This window comes from Carcharodon carcharias, chromosome 2 (genome assembly GCF_017639515.1).
Source record: "Carcharodon carcharias isolate sCarCar2 chromosome 2, sCarCar2.pri, whole genome shotgun sequence".
In the NCBI taxonomy this organism is placed as follows: domain Eukaryota; kingdom Metazoa; phylum Chordata; class Chondrichthyes; order Lamniformes; family Lamnidae; genus Carcharodon; species Carcharodon carcharias.
Window position 1 is genome coordinate 182,061,074 of NC_054468.1, and position 17,725 is coordinate 182,078,798.

General features: G+C 39.1%; 1 protein-coding gene and 1 long non-coding RNA gene across 3 annotated transcripts in view; one reads left to right on the forward strand and one right to left on the reverse strand.

Moving 5' to 3' along the window:
- LOC121275290 overlaps positions 1-10,491 on the reverse strand; it is a 126,412-nt gene extending 115,921 nt beyond the window's left edge. The window contains exon 1 of the long non-coding RNA XR_005942378.1: positions 10,187-10,491. This is a non-coding gene — a long non-coding RNA (uncharacterized LOC121275290). The remainder of the gene's footprint in view (positions 1-10,186) is intronic.
- The window catches only part of dusp10 (dual specificity phosphatase 10), a 40,185-nt gene continuing 30,498 nt past the window's right edge, over positions 8,039-17,725 (forward strand). Inside the window, exons 1-2 of one of the 2 annotated variants that reach the window (XM_041182736.1) lie at positions 8,039-8,193; positions 8,521-9,459. In XM_041182736.1, coding sequence (XP_041038670.1) covers positions 8,568-9,459 — 892 coding nt within the window. In that variant the 5' untranslated portion in view covers positions 8,039-8,193; positions 8,521-8,567. The other variant, XM_041182735.1, reaches the window with a different exon arrangement.

Here is a 17,725-nt window from a genome sequence, read left to right on the forward strand (position 1 = left end):
GAAAATTGTAAAGCACTTTTGCCCGGCAAATGTGGTATCAGTTATTTGCTTTTTACAAGAATGAACTGTGCACTGCCTCAACTGGCAGATATCTTCTCCTGCAATAAATTGAAGACATATATTGTAGGAGCAGTAATGGACTTCACAGCTGTGTCAGTTCTTTATATTGTCTCGAGATCATCCTGCAGCAGATGGCATAATTCAGTCACTACCTTTCATGTAAAGGAGAGATATCAAACACAAGTCTCCACTGATACAACAATGTAAGAGTAAGCATGCTCTAAAAACATGGCCTTTTGTTATTGGCAGCAAAGATGTCTTTGAATCTGAAGAAATTGTGTCGTGATAAAATGGTTGATCTTCATTCATGGAATAGCCAATGGGATTCCCACTATCCTAATTTTGTTAACTGCAACTTGTACTGCAACAGCAATTGGTACAACTCCAGAAAAACATGTCTTATCAAAATGAACACTTTCACTAAAAAGGTTAAGCTGTGGTAAGCAAAAAAAAGGTATACAAAATGTTCACTGCTGAAGCAGAGAAGTGCTCTCTGTCAGAAACTCAGACTTCAATATTGGACCAAACAACAAAGCAGACTAGCTTTAAAATGAAAGAAAGAACCCCCCCCCCCCCCCCACACCCCACCAAATATGTCCAGGCCTATTTTACTGTCAGGTTCCTCCCTGAAGATCAGAGCCCCCTGAACTCATAAATTTCAATTTACATAACTAATACAGAGTATAGTGGTGTGCCCTTGCCTACAGAAAGACCTCTTTTATTTTCACTAAAATTGCAATGAATTAGGCTGCACAAGGTCAGGGCAAGATTTTCTAATGAGCACCAACAATTATGAAGTATGACCCCACAGGTGGAACCTTGGGAAATTAAGGCTGGAATGTGCATAGGTTTACTTGGCAGTTTTAGCCCCCTGTTGAAAGGTGTACATACTTATTTATTAAAGTCCTTTTGTATGAAGTCTCCTATGACAAGTGACTGTGATTATTTATATTTTGTTGGTTTGTAATTCTTTGGTAAATGATGCACTGAACTATTTTTGCAATGCTATTGATTTGGAATAAACAACAGTTCAGCAAACATATAAAACCCGAAATGCAAATTGCTTTGTCCCTCTTTGCACGCAATACATCTCACAAAAATGGTGGCGATGATAGCATGGTGGTAATGTCACTGAACTAGTAATCCAGAGGCCCAGGTTAATGCTCTGGGGACATGGGTTTAAGTCCCAACATGGCAGCTGGTAGAATTTAAATTCAATTAATAAACCTGGAATATTTTTAAAAAGTTAGTTTCGGTAATTGATTGACTGTTGCAAAGGCCCATCTGGTTCATTAACACTCTTTAGGGGAGGAAATCTGCTGTCCTTACCCTGGCCTGGCCTTCATGTGACTCCAGACCCACATCACTGTGGTTGACTCTTAACTGTTTTCTGAAATGTTCAGTTCAAGGACAATTCAGGATGGGCAACAAATCTTGCTTTACCACTGAATAAAGAAAAAGAAAACAAGGTTCTCTTTGTTGGAGCAGAGAATGGCAATGAACTTTAGTGGGTTCCTTCCCTGGGGCACCACCACAGACAATTAAGGTTCATGAGTTTGTCTAAATTAAACTTTAGGACTAACAAAAAAAAAGCACAAATTAATATTTTCAAACCAGGCGTAACTAGGGCAATTATCCAGTGTTGACCTCTCTGCTCTATTTTTCCTTCTTCTCCACCATTATTCAGGCAGTATAACAATGGAAAATCCAAGCCTGAATGTGCTAAAGGAATAAGCTTTGAAGTGCGGATTGCTTTTTCTCATGCATGACTCTGTTTATGTTCCTTTGTATAATCAAGCTGTACAGTTAACTTCAGTTTACTGAGGGAATGCCAGTCTAAGATCCAGAAAAACTGGAATCCCAACATGATTCATGAATCTTATTAATTTGATCTCTGAATATTAACTAAATTCAGAACTTCATGAACCACTTATCCAAATCCCAACTGGATTCAAAATTTTATTGCCCTGGTTTCTGAATCCCAACTGTGCATTTAAAAGTTTGGTGAACTGTTTTCTGAATCCTATTTTCAATCTTATGATCTTAATCCTTAATTTCCTAACTATCTTCAAATCTAAATTGATTTTCCAGTTTTTAATGGTACACATTCAGATTTGATCAACTATATGCCGACAATTATACCCTGGAGCTGTATTTGTCATGCACATATTCTGTAAAATCCAATAGAAATTGCAATGGGTAAATTTCTAAAGTAAAATTAGATTGAATTATATTTGATTGAACCTAAGAATTATCTTGCAGTAAAATACTTACCAAAGTTGTACAGGTCCAGGTGCTCAAATCACCACAATATTTTATTCCTAAAGTATAATAAAAGATGAAAATAATATATGCTTTTGATATTTTCCCCCACCAACCAGACCAGGGGTTTCTGGAAATTTGCATAAATATAAAATTTAAATCACTGAAAAGTTAAAGAAACACCTAGTTCTCGAGTACATTCATCAGGAAAAAAGAATGGATGCCCTTGTGTGCTGCCTGGAACTGAGATGAGAGAAAATAAAGATTGCAATTATATAGTGCCTTTCATGACCTTAGGATGCCCAAAAGCGCTTCACAGCAAATGAAGTATTTTTTGAAGTGGATCACAAGCAACAGGGAGAGGGTGTTTCCAATTTTTCATCTTGCTCTTCTCTTCATTAGGCTGTGAGGTGCTGCAACAGAATGACAAATGTAGAAACCTATCAGTAGTGATTGTGCCAGGACCTCTGTGGGCTGGTGAGTCTGCAGGAGCCCCAAAGGCAGCTGGGTCAAAATCCTGGAACACCTCTCCTAACTGTACTGTGGGAGTACCTACACCACATAGACTGCAGCGGTTCAAGAAGGCAGCTCACCACCAACTTCTCAAGGGCAATTAGGAATGGGAAATAAATTCTGGCTTAGCCAGCAATGCCCACATCCCATGAATGAATAAAAGCTAAAAGTTAGAGAAGAGTCCAGGAATAGTTTTCATAAAAGCTAAATACTGTAGATGCTGGAGATCTGAAATAAAAACAAAAAGTTCTCAAAGAACTCAGCAGGTCTAGCAGCATCTGTGGAAAGAGAAACAGAGTTAATGTTTCAGGTCCAATATGAGACTTCTTCGGAACTTCAGGAGAGGTTCTTCAGAACCTTACAAGAGCCATAATAGATTTGAAACATTAACTCTGTTTCTCTCTCCACAGAGGCTGCCAGACCTGCTGAGTTTTTCCAGCACTTTCTGTTTTTATTTCAGGAATATCTTTCCTAAGAACTTTCTTCTCTCCTCAAGGTGATGAGGGCCTTCTGGCTGCTGCTCTTCTTAGGGTTGTCTTATGCTTAGAATGCATGAGGCACCATGCAAGTGGCCCAGGGAAGAATTCTCAGACCCCTTCCTCCCTTCTTCAAGTCCAGTGCATCTCAGGCAATCTGTGCCCATTGGTGTCCAGAGAGGGCAATCTATTCCCTTGAGTCTTGCAGATATCGTGCTATGTCTTGTCAAATTCTTTCTCATCCAACAATCAGCTTGCAGAACAAGGGGCCAGTGTCCCATCAATTAAACCAATCAAATGTAGAGTAGTTAATATTTGGTTCAGTCAAACAAGCCATCAATCATGGTGTACCAAAAATAATTCTGTGCACACAACAGCTATGACAGGTTCCCACATCTTCTATTATATATCCATAAAGATAAATATTATCACATTAAAACATTAAAAATAATTCATTTGAAAGCAAAATTATGAACATACCCACAAACTTCCCATCCTACCCTGTTTCACTCCATTTTCCCCCAACACAGAAGACATGTACCTTTTTGCTTGGAACTTTTATTGCACTTCTATCTATCTGTTTTTATTTCCAGCTTTATTTCACTGCTTCAATCACCTAAAGGACACCCTTTCATGCTAACCAATAGCGCATCACGTACCCACAATGCTGAAGTCCAGTACAATATCCTAAGACACAACACCAAAAATGAATCTATGTTAGACCAAAGGAATTCACATGCTGATAATTCAACCTTTGCTTCCCATTTGCTAACGTCTCCACTCTGTCCAGGCTGTGCTTGTTTCTTTTCAATGCATTCCTTGATGCTGTGGTTCTACTCCTGCCTCCTGCCATCCTGAACCAGCTCCTGTGGCTCTCGTTCACTAGTCAGGAGGCTCTGCTCAGCTCTTCCCAGTGCTGAGACTAGACCTGCCTCTAATTTTCCAAAGGGAAAGACAGACTTGCCACTCTACGCAGCCATGGTCAAAAAGCTGGTGATTTTTGGATTCATGGGGTTTCCAGTTATTATTACTCTCTATCAGACAATCAACACAGTGAAATAAAACTGAAAAAATCAGACTAAAGGGTGCGCAAAAATCCAAAAAAGGAATATATATTAAACCATGTGATAAATTGCAAAGATAATAGCTTCATTCTCATTGGTACAGCATACCAATGTCAAGATTTCAGGATTGTCTATAATTGTTGCACTTATTTTATTAAGCAATCAGCTTATGAATGGGAAAAATTAATCAGGATTTGCATTCTTTAAACACAATGAGTAAAAAAGCAAATTAGTGCAATAAAGGTAGAGATTTTACAGAAAAAGTGGAAGAGAAAAACACAGACAGGAGAACAGAAAGACATTTTAAACAAATGCCTGGGAGCAATGCCAGAGGAGGTGAAATAGTCTGGAATTAATTTTGGACTTCAAGCAGAAAAGCTCCTGCTGTTCTATGAGAGTTAAAGACTAGTTCTTATCCCACCAGGCACCTGGCAACGAATGGGCAATATTTAGAACAGCCTAAAATAGACCAAATGAATGTCCCAAAGTAAGTACAAGGAGGCTGTGGAGGATGTCACGATGTTTATATCCAATTTCATATTGATAAAAAAAGCTATATGACATAGATTTTTCAAATAATATTAAATCCAAGTTAGAGATTCTTTGAAAAAGGGATAATTGCAGGTATGAATTAATTGCAGTGGTTACATACATTGATTAAAATTTGAAGTTACACTTTCTTTAAGTGGCCACATTTGTTATCTGAATCTTAATGACCACATGGAAGCTTCCATAAATTGGTAGGCAAATTTGCAGAGATAAAACTGCGAGTCTTATTTTAGGCTACACCTGCGACAGACAAAATGTAACTTTAGCCCCACAGTTTAAATGTTGTGTAATATTACAAACATATGCAATGATATTTTTCTGTTCACCAAGGCAGATTGGGCTTATAGCTTGGGCCTAAAACAGCAACCTAAAACATACCGTACCGACTATAAAAATAACCGTCTCAATGACTTTGTCTACACCATTCCTCTATCACTGCTAGTAATGAAGTTCAAATGTTATTGCATAGAAAAAATTCACAACTTTACAAACTACAGAACAATGACAGGTAACATGTACACCTGTTGGGCCAAATGGTCTGTTCCTGTGCCGTAAACTCTATGCAATTCTATATAACTGTAAAATTGTTTAGTAAAATACGAAAAACCTCACTGCCATTATGATGCTATATTACACAAGGTTCAAGTGGCATAAAAATATTTTTAAAAGTCTATAATTTGAACGCATAGGCCTGGAATTTTTTTGAGCTATTTCCATTCCACTGGCATAACTTTGCCAGATGTGCAACTTAAATAGGATATCTGCCAGATTTCCTGCACAATTAAGGCAGTGGAGGGGTCCAGCTCTGAGGGAATTATCAGCCATAATTTTCTTATACTTTTATGTTCATAGTTTTATTATAAAAGTTTTAGAGAGATTGATGGTCATAAGAGTTCAAGCTAACATTATTCACATTTTTAACAAACAAAAGACTTGCATTTATATAGAAACTTTGCAAATATCTTTACAGTAAATAAATGACTCATGAAATGTAGTCACTTCTGTAATGAAGGAAACAATGCAGCCAATTTGCAAACAGCAGGCTCCTGCAAACAGTAAATATGGTAATGGCCAGATAATCTGTTATAATGATCTGGTTGAGAGATAAATATTGATCAGGTCACCAGCGAGAATTCCCTTGCTCTTTTCAAATAGTGCCATGGATTCTACTAAGGGGCCTTGGTTTAAAATCTTACCTGAAATATGACAGCTTTGATAGTGCAGCATTCCTTCAGTATTGCATTCAAATTGCAGTCTACTTGAAGGCTGACATGTTGTTTTAAACTGTATTTTTAAATTGGGCACAGAAGAGTGGCAGTGTAGGAAATCCTAGTGAGATGTGTAAAGTATGATTTGTGGGCCACGAGCAACCTTCAGAGGGTGTTTCCTTGCTATTACACCTGGTTGTCATGTGGAGGAAAATCAGGAAGGGTGAATCACATGCCAAAAAATAGTTCTTCCCTATTTTCCAACCATTATTTAAATGGACAATGAAGGGCCTTGTTGCTAGCAAGCGATACCAACCACCCCCATAGAAACAGGAATAGACCATGTAGCCCCTCGGACCTGACCCACCATTCAATGGGATCATTGATGATCTGCAACCTTACTCCATTTACCCATTTTAATATGATATCCCTTTAAAACTTTTGACTAACAAAAGTCTATTAATCTCAGTTTTAAATGTAAGACTTTATCTCCAGCATCAATTATCATTTGTGAAAGGGAATTCCACCATCCTTTGTGTGTAAAAATCTTTCCTAATTTCACTCCTAAAGGGTTTGGTTCTAATGTTTAGACTGTGGCCCCCTAGTTCTAGACTCTCCGACCAGCAGAAATAGTTTCCCTACCCTATCTATTTCGCTTAATAACTTGAAAACACTTCTCAAATCACCTTTAACCTTTTACATTTCAGGAATGCAGCCCCAGTTTCTGTAATCTCGCCTAGTAATTTAACCCTTGGAGTGGAGATATCTGGTAAATCTATGCTGCGCTTCCTTCAATGCTGAGATATCCTTCTTATGGCACGGTGCCCAGAAGTGCTCGCAACCAATTTTCTGACATGCACTACACCCAGCTGATCTAATATGCATTAACAGGAAATCCTGCCTCCTAGCGTATCCAAGTTGATGCAGTTTAGATAAATGTTTTCATAGTAGGGAGAATACTTAACCGTGTCGTAACAATTTGATGAAAAAGATTAATGATCTCAGGTATTATGATTAACCTTTGCTTTAGATAATGACATCACCCCATGTGTTTGATTCTGTCTTGAGATCCTGTTCGTTATTTACCCAACCATTCATAGGATGGTTCTTTTAACAGCTGGCTGTTTACAACTTCTGCCACCTCATTCGACCAATAACAAAATGATTTTTTAAAAATCGTTTCTTCCTCGCCAGAAACACAGCCTTCGCCACAACATTTAGTTTAGTTTTTTGCTCTGTAATGCTTTCTAGGTTAAGCTGGTGCATTCGTGTCAGGTCTAGTTTAGGTAACCAGAGAAATGTTGGCGGGCTTTTTTCTGTGCCTGTATGCTGCTGACAGCAGCTGAACTTTGTGGTTACTACTGCTGATAAGAGAAAGTCTTGCTTTTTTTTTGTTTTGAGTTCGCTTTACCTTGTAGTTTATCTCTAAAATAAGACCAGAACCAATGCTACCGATCGTGTTACACATTGGGGAGTACGATGAATGATTTAATCCTTTTTTTGAAGGAAAAGCGCTTGGATAAATAATAATGTGGCCTGAAAAGGAAAAAAAAACTAAATGAAAAGGAAAGCTAGCCCTGCCCTGCTCGTCCCTTTAACTGCCCCGCTGCCTCTGCTGCTGTGTCCATTGGAAAGAGCGAACGAGCGCAGAGCCGCTTCATTCCGGCACCGGCTTTGCTGCCGGCCCGCCCATTGGCTGCCAATGATGTCATGCTTGCGACAAAGCTGTCCATCTGCCATCCAATGATTGCACGGTGCCCGCCTCCTGCAGCCGACGATTGGTGAGTGGGGCTAGTGGGCGTGTCAAATCCCAGGAAGCCTGATTTTCCATTGGCTGATCTTTCTGTCAATTATCCTGGCGGTCCCCCCCACCGTCGCCTCCCCGTCAGGTGAAGTTAATGTGCTTGTATAAAGTGTCGCCGAATTAAAGTGGCAGCGCCGACCCCATACCCGTTGAATGAGTACAAGTCTTTGAAACCATAATAAAGAAAGAATAGAGTGAGAGTAAATAAGAGGAGAAGGGGCGCATGTGGGCGAAGCCTAGCGGCTAAAGTTTGTGATGTAAGTACATTTTCTGAGTCTTCCAGTTGGAGTTGCTGCAGAGTGAAGGTGCCGCTTCTCTTCCCCACTTCTGCTCTGGACAAGTTTCAGTGAGTCCGGCTCACTCTGACTTTAAATTGAAACCACTTTAGCAGGAGAATAAACGAGCCAGTTTATTTAAAGTCGGTCCACCGGTTGCCCAATGAAGGCGCCTAAGCCTCGAGTTTATTTTTAGTTGCGATCCCCTTCTATTTGCAGCAGAAATAACCAATGCGTGCCTTTGAATTTATTGCTCTCCCCTCCCCTCCCTCTGCTCTGATGCTGACAGTACATTTGATCCCGTTTCAGTCCATTTACTCCACGGATCGACAACAGGGCTCATCCACATCATCCTGATGCCTCCATCCCCTCTAGACGAACGGATTGTTGGGGTGGTGGCATTGCCGAGGCCGGTCAGACCGCAGGAACTCCATCTCCGCTTGGATAACACCTACGTGGCTTCTCCTGGAGCGACGACAACTCCAGCAGCTGGCGACCCGAAAGCCCAGAGCACGACCCTCAGCCCAGCGGCTGTGGTCCCGTTCCGAAGCGGTAACTTTACGTATATGCCATCATCTAACGGCTCGGTGCGCTCCCTGTCCTGCGGATGCAGCAGCGCTAGTTGCTGCACGGTGACCACCTACCAGAACAAGGGCGACCAGAGCCAAGCATCAGTGGGCGGCAGCAGCAACCTGGTCCCAGCCCCGGCTGCTAAACTCGGCACTTCAGCCAACTGTCCCTCCTGTGCCACTAGCCCGATGGTGAGCAACAACAATGAGAACGGCGGCACTCTGAACCCCCTGGCTTCTGCATCGGCTGGTGGACCTGGAGGACCCCTGTCTCCTCCAGCCAGTGCGGCCACCAAGCAGGCGATCCGCACCATTTACCCCACCGAATTAGCCAAGAAACTGACCAAATGCAGCAAGGGCCCCCAGTCGCAGAGCCAGGGTCCTGTCATCATAGACTGCCGCCCTTTCATGGAATACAACAAAAGCCATATCCAAGGAGCCGTCCACATCAACTGCTCTGACAAGATCAGCAGGAGGAGGCTGCAGCAGGGCAAGATCACGGTCTTGGATCTCATCTCTTGTAGGGAAGGCAAAGACTCCTATAAAAGGATTTTCTCCAAGGAGATAATAGTTTATGATGAGAACACTAATGAGCCTAACCGGGTGATGCCCTCTCAGCCACTTCATATAGTGCTGGAGTCGTTGAAACGAGAAGGCAAGGATCCACTGGTTTTAAAAGGTAGACTTTTGGAATGTTCTTATTCAGTAGGGGAAAGTTTAACGAGCCGAGGTTTCAGGAGTGTTATGACCGGGTAATGAATGATATAAAAATACAAATTAATTATTTTTTGTTAGTATTTATTTGTTGCCTTCTTAGAGAAAGTCACACAAGTTAATAGTAATTTGTAAGCAGTGCATCCTGCGGAACTAAATCAGTTATTTTCAAGTCTCCAGTATACTGTAAATTATAGGTACTTCACTTACATAGTCTGAGCTTCTCGTACATAAAGCAATTAAATTTGAAGTAAAGAAGGTAACCCGTTTGTATTATTTTTGAAAAACGGTTAGTGAATGAAAATTCCTGTTTTGCAATGTCACATTCAGGAAACGCAGGAAAGCATCCTGAAAACGAATACCGTATGTATAGCACGTCAGCCTGGCTGTTTGTGCATTACCGCTTTACTAGCACAGAAATTGAGGGAAAAGGTCCATTAATGATGATTCATAGTCTGCAGGTATTAACAAGTTCTGAAAGGTCCCAATCGCATGGCGGACATAATCTCCGATGCAGCATAATTAGGGTCATTTGATTTAATGACATTGACCTTGTTTGGTTTTGAATGCAATGCAGTAAATGCATTTTTCAATTTCATTGCAGTAAATTATCATGTAAGGAGTGAACAGAAGCAGTATTGATGGCCTTTACAATACCAAATGCAAAACAGCTTAGCAGCTGCAGTACTGACCTTCTGAACAGATTGGTGTGGGTTTGAATCCCAAGGCAGCTTGTCACTCAAATCTGTCCGCAACAGTTGGGATTGAATTCTGCCAGTCTTAGCCAGGCTGCTAGGTGGAGCACTTTTGCTAGCAGTGTTTGTTTCAAGGACATTGAAAAAGTGATATTGCCCAAATCGTCTCACTACTGCATGCCTCCTCCTGTTGGTTAGCTGTAGAGCATGATTGGAGAAATCTGTGACCTTCACTGTCTGCAGGCATGCCTGAAAGAATGAGGCGTCAAGGTGGAAAATGTGCAAAGGTGATAGGACAGGATAGATCAAATTAGAAACTATATGATGGAAGAGTAATATTATGTTAAAGTAGTTACACCATGGATAACAGAGACTACTTTGTAACTGATAAACGGAATACTCAGCAGAGATAATTGGACGTAGTAATCCTATGTAAGTGATTAGTTTGGCCATGGGTTAGATAAGTGTGTCCAATTTTGAGTGTCCTATTTTTGGAAAGATATCAAGACCATGCAGAGGTTGCGGAAAAGATTACTAAGATGATTCCTGTGATCAGAGGCTTTAGTTATGAGGAGAGCGTGGAGAAAATGGGTTCCACTTGTGTAGTTAAACAACCTTGCTTAACAAATGATATAAGAGACAGTATCATGCCAAAGACTAGGCTTACACAAATGCAAGAGAAGTGGAAATTAAGCAGACAGGAAATGTATCAAATGCAACAAAGGGATACACAAATTATAAGAGATGCTAAATGCTTATGTATAAAAAACACTTGCAGGGGATACCAAGGCTAACAGTAAAAGTGTTTATAAATCTATTAAGATAAAGAGATTGATAAAGGGAAATATTAAAGAGGAGTGAAGGTGAAAATATAATGAAAAATAAGGAAATGTCAGACTCATTAAATTAGCATTTTGTACCCCTTTCCACTGGAGCAAAATACCAGCAATACAGGAGCCTATCAATAAGTCAAGGGAAAGAACTTAGTATGTTTAATAAAAGTATGAAAAATATTACAGGAGAAAATAATGGGATGAAAGATAAACAAAACCCTCAGACCTGATGGCTTCCGCCTCTGGAAGTTAAAGGAAATGGGTGAAAAAATTGCAGATGCGTTAGTCATAACTTTCCAAAGCTTTCCAGGTTTTGGAACTGTGTCTTTGGTTGGAAAATGGCAAATGTCACTTCATTATTTAAGAAGGGAAAATGGGAGAAAATGGGCAACTTCCGACCCTTCAGTTTAACATCAATTGTGGAGAAGTTTCTGGAAACTATCTTAAGGCAGAGTGACTGAGCATTTGCACAAGTATAAGCAGATCAAAGAGTCAGGTTGGACATATGAAGGGTAGACCATGTCTGATTAGCATGATGGACAGGGAAGTGTCTATGCATGGTGTCAAAATGGACATTCAGGAAGCTTTTAACAAAGTTCTGCACAAGAAGTTATTAGCAAAAATGAGAGCACATGGAATTGGAGACAGCCATGTGACATGGTTCAATAATTGGTTAGGAGGTCAGTGACTAAGATAGGGATAAAAGAACTGTTCACTAGTTAGAGGGACATGACAGGTGGTAACCTCCAGATATCTGGGGCCTCCACTTTTCACCATATATCTTAATGACTTGGATAGAGGATTAGTGCATTGTATAATAATCAATAATCAAGTAGATGTCACTAGCTTAAGAGGCAGAATAAATTGTGTGGATTGGAGCAGGAAGTTACAAAGGGACAGAGACAAGTAAATGGACAAAACTATTGCAGATGGAGTTCAATGAGTACCAGTATGAGGTTGTTGACCTAAAAAAATTAAATCTGATTTTTTTTTTTGGAGAAGCTTGGAAATATAGAGGAATAAAGAGAATTGGGAGTCCAAATACACAAATCATTTAAAGAGGGTAGAGAGATGCAAAAAGTGATCAAAAATGCTGATGAAACATTGGCCTCAATCTCGAGGGCTGAGATAAAAAGGCGGCGGAAGTTGTGCTTCCACTATATAGAGCCTTGATCAGATCATATTGATATATTGCATTAAGTTTTCGGGTACTGCACCTGAGGAAGGATATATTAGCCATGGCGGAGGTGCAGTGGAGGTTCCCCAGCATGATACTGAAGATTAGAGGGTTAAGTTAGGAGGACAAATTGCAAAAACCTGGCTTGTACTCCCCTGGCTATGGAAGATTGAGTGGTGAACAGATCAAAGTGTTTAAAACGTAAAAAGGATTCAACAGAGAAGATACAGAGTAATTATTTCATCTGGTGGAAGAATCAAAAATGAGTGGACATTATCTTAAAATTAGAGCTAGGCCATCGGAGAAATCGGGTTGTACCTTTTCACAAGATGGGCAAGAGAAATCTGATGTCCTCTCCCCTAAAAGTTTGTGGCTGCAGGAACAGTTAGAGCTTTCAAGACAGATCAATATATTTTTTGTTAGACAACATTATCAAGGGATATGGAACAATGGCAGGTAGATGAGTTTGAGGTATAGAGCACACATGATCCGACTGAATGGTTTACTCCTGTTCCTATGAGTCACTTAAGCAGCACTCTGGAAAATAATCATTTTACCTCCTTTCTGGCTGGGAATATTATCAACCTGAGCTGCGATTGTTAATTCTGAGCACGGAAACAGGGCACTCGGTACAGCTATTCAGTGCTGATGTTTGTGCTCCACACAATCTTCCTCTCATTATAAGTGCCTCATTTCACACATCTTTCTATTCCCTTTCCTCTCATATGCTTGTCTAGGTTTCTCTTAAAAGCACCTAATCTATTTGCCTGAATCATTTTCTATGTTAGTGCATTACACATTCTAACCACTGAGTAAGTAGTAATTTCTTCATTTTCTCCATTAGATTGTGTTTTTATTATCATCTTTCTTCTGAATTCTTTATTGAACTTATTAGTGACTATCTTATATTTATGCTCCTAGTTATGGACTTGCTTGTGAGTGGAAATGCTCTTTGTGCTTATCAAATCCTTTTCAAATTTCTAAAACCTTTATTATGTCACTCCTCCATCTTCTCTTTCCTGTGGGAGAGAACCCTAGCCTATTTGGTCTTTCCTGATAGTTACACCCTCTCAGTTCTGGTGTCATCCTTGACAATCTTTTTGCACCTTTTCCAGTCTTTTTTTGTAGTATGGAGATCTGAATACTTAGTGGGAGATTAATCAAGTGCAGCTTCTGAAATCTTAAAGACAATTTAACTAAGATCTCCATTTGTGATCCTTCTGTTGGTCATCCATCCATAATAAGTAGTGGCTCTCATGTTGAGGAGATAGAAATGTTTAAAATATTGCATTTCACAATGATTGGTTTGATTTTTTAAATGTAGTAACCCTACTTGGATTTGTGCCTAAAATATAATTATAGAGAGTGGATATTTAACATTCAAATGTTCGGTCCATTTGAAATCTTGAGTGACTAACCTTGGCAAATACAAGGGCTGCTATGAAACTGGAAGGATCTTTCCAACAGTAGAAATTAGATTTAGAATTGCTATTATTGGCATACGATCTGCCAATCAGTTTTTTCCTCTAACCACCAAAAATACAAAGCTGCATATACTGTTAATGACCTAAAAGAGAGTGCACTGACTTTTCCCTCTTAGATTCCTCCCTTCCTCACACAAGCACATTTAAGAGAAATACAGCTGTTTTACACATTCGACAGCTAGCCCAGAAGACATGGGACAGATGTTGGCCTTTACCACGTGGGTATTAAACAACACCTGAGTAAAGCACAGAAAGGTACATATGGTGGGGAGGGTCCTGTATTGATGATGGGAAAGTTGGGTGAGGCCTTTCATTGAAATGAATAGGAAGAAATGAGTTCTGTAACGGCCATACAATGTTCTCTCCCAGATTCTCCTTTCTGTATTCCACCCTGGTGATTTTGCGAGGGTGTTAAAAGACCGAACAGATACTCTTACACTTGTTGACATTCGTCCTCCCTGAGTCTAACGCTCAAGGATTTAAAAGTCAGCATGGCTTCCAAATTGATATGTTATAGTGCAAAACAACAAGTGACTTGGTGAACAAGTTTTGAATAAAACAACTTGCAAGCATTATAAGGAATATATTTTTATGGTTTGAGCTACAGCAAATATAAAAAGGCTCTGTGGGGAAAGGGCAAGGAAATGAGACAAAGTAGAAAGCATTTTATAGCTCACATGCACTGGATTTTTTTAAAGATAATTTTTAAAAATTTATGTGCCACATATAGCTCTGTGTGTTTAAGCATGGCATTTTTTCAGCCTTGCTCTTCAAATGATTAGTGTATATTTATAATCTAAATAACTGTCCCAGTATCCAATCTCCGTTTATGTTTATAAACACTGTTGCTTAGAGATGACCTGTCTAAGTCTAGAGCCTGGACTGGACATTGTCCACTCCAAGTTTGGTATTGCCTGTTAGGGCTATTACTGCTTCAGTGGTGCAAAGGTATCTGGTTATAAATTGATCAGGAGGCCACAGTTGTTTTCAGGATTGAATTACTGTTTAAATTGATAATTGTTCAGGAAAGGAGGGTGTTGGAAGAAGAATGTTAATATCAGTTCAGATTGCACAAAGCTCTCATAAAATGGAAGTAAACAGTTTAGATCACCAAACAGGTAACAGGCTGTGTTTAACCAAATTTGCATATAACCTACTGAGTCAGGAAGGACTTCTGACAATTTGCTTGTATTAAAATGTCACAAAAGATTTGCTTATATCTGATTTTCATATGCAGTTGACTTTTTGTAGGTTAAGCCTGGTGATCTCAAAGTAAAGTTGTAGAATTATACAAGGTTTTAACAATGACCATTGCTTTGTGATTTGATGATTTATTTCTTTGTATCTCTAAGTATGTGGAGTAACTGAACTCAATTCTTCAGGTCAAGTCTCTCCTTTTGCTCTTAAGATCATGCAACATTATTTAAAATGTAATTATACATCAAGTAAAATAAACTATAATTTCTTTTTCCAAAAAAATCCATTATATAGAGGTCAGTAAAACTGGTTCCTTAGGCTGTCTGTTATTAATTATGTCACTCTTTGCAGGAATTGAGGGACCTTTAAATGTCCTCTGCTAAAATTTTGAGCAATCATTTGCTGGTTCTATTGCTAAAATGACCTTGATGTTGTAGAACAATAGGAAGTCACGAAATTAATTGGGTACTTTTGGGACTATTTGTACTCAAAAGTAATTGTCACGTCACACTTTGTCATCATATTCTAGTTTCTGGCATCTGTAATGCAGACTATGAAATGGTAATTAGACTACTTATTATATCGGCTAATGATTCCCTTGAACTATCAGTATTCCAATTTAATACATGTTAACTAAAATAAAGTTCTGTTTGTGAGCACTGTAATTATCAAAACTCCAAATTCTCCATTATAGATATTATAAATAACAATCTATTTTCTGTAGATGTTGCTAATGATTTAAAAAAATAACATCAATGTGCATTAAAAGTTTGAGGTTGCAATTTCAGATTGTCTTGCATCCGTGTACAGTATCTGAAAACAATGTATGTATACATTTTGTCTGTCATAACTCTCTGGGGTGCCCAGTTCTATACATTCATTTTAAGTTGCACTTTAAGCAGTTTGGTTCAAAGTTTACCTCCATAAGCCAGCAAGACATCACAACAGGCAGGAAACGTACCAATCGGCAGGCAACAACAAGAATGAGAAATATCCATCAAAAATGGTTACCTAGCAACAGCAACCAATAAAAAGAAGAGGCTAAAGCAACCAAATTACCTTTATAAAAATATTGATTTTTTTTTCTTCTTTACTGCCACCAAGCTGAATACTTTCTGCTAGAAATAGGTTTAGATGTAATAGATGAAAAAACTGTATTTACAGGAAAATTACTGAACTTGCCTAAACAACAGAACAAAATGCTTGTAGGTACTTTTTTTGTTGTTGCCTATATGAAAAAGTCTGAACTTTGACTTGTTGCAGTTTCTCAGTCATTTCACTCTTCGCTCAAGAAACTTGATGTAGTGGGCTATAAATCCAAATATGCACTGCGTGTAGAATTTCCAGATGTTTGAATGATGGTAAGACGTGCTGTTCACAGAACATGCAGGGGTTTTGTTTTAGGAAGCCTCCACTGCCTCTTGTGGGAAAGTATTGGGAATAAAATCCTTAAACTCCAGTAGAGAGCAATTATTTATCTACTTCCACTAAGTTTTTAAAATACACTTTCATTTTTCAGGAACCATCAACAATAATACTTCTGTCAGGATCACTACCACTCTCATACTTTTTCACATTTGATAATACCCATGATATGCTGTGAGCAACATCATTGGAGATCAGCTTGTATATATTTATATATTGGATGCCCAGATTTTGCTGAAAAAATATAACAGAATCTGAAGATAAACAGCATTATTAAAGTGCAAAAGGACCAGCAACTTGTAGTGAGGAAGAGTTAACTTGTAGATTGCAAATCACCGTAAGCTGCTGGCTGATTTGCACTTCTGGCATTAGCTATGTGAAATTGGCATCTTGTGCTTAGCTTCCCTGTGAATTTCATGACGGTGCTGTATTTGCACATTAATTATCCATTAAACTCATCACAAAGTTAAAACTAGTAATTAACAACCTCATTGTTAATGGCTTCCAATCAACCTCTTTTGTCAAAAGTAAACAATTAGTAATGTGACGTCTCATTCCATCATGTTGTAACTAGTTTTAGGAGATTTTTAAATGTCAGGTTCTTAATATTTTATTCTTACTTTTCCTCCGCGTGTACTCACTCACTCACTGAAATCTTTTGTTCCCTCACTTTATTCCTCTTCCCCTTCATGAGTTGACATTTAATTAGTCAATTCTCATGCAGCCTACTTCTCAATTTTTCCTTTTGTTTCTCAATCCTTAATCTCATTGGTTAAGGGAAGACCCTGTTTGTTCACCTTTTTTTAGCCCTTACCACTACCATTAACACTCCCTTTGTTCTTTTGTTCATGACATCTTTGTCATTCTCCCCTTTATCCCCCACCGATCGCTGGCCTCCTATCCAGCTTCACCTGCTCCAGCCCCCTTAAACAGTATAACTTTCATCACATTTCTACTTCGCTGTATCTCTGAAGAAGGGTCATACAGACTCAAAAAGTCAACTCTTTTTCTTTCTCCACAGATGCTGTCAGACTTGCTGGGTTTTTCAAGCATTTTCTGTTTTTGTTGCAGATTTCCAGCATCCACAGTATTTTGCTTTTACCCTGTTTGTTCTGTTGTTTTGAGGGTCACCGATGCCTTGTTGCCCTCACTGTGCTGTTATCAGCTCAAAAATCCAGCAACTTTGTGGGCAGATTTTTTAAAAACCAATGTGTGCACAAATGAGCCTAACTAACTGGGCACACCGCATGATGCCCTGCTCCAGCAAATTTTAGGTTACAATGTGCAACACTCGTTTTGGTCATCAGTTTGGGCATAGTGGGGCATCATACTTGAGTGTTGCACTTTTTTATCTGTTAATTTTGCGCCCTTAAATATTACGCTGACAAAGATAGTCTAATCACTAATTGGCCCAAGCGTA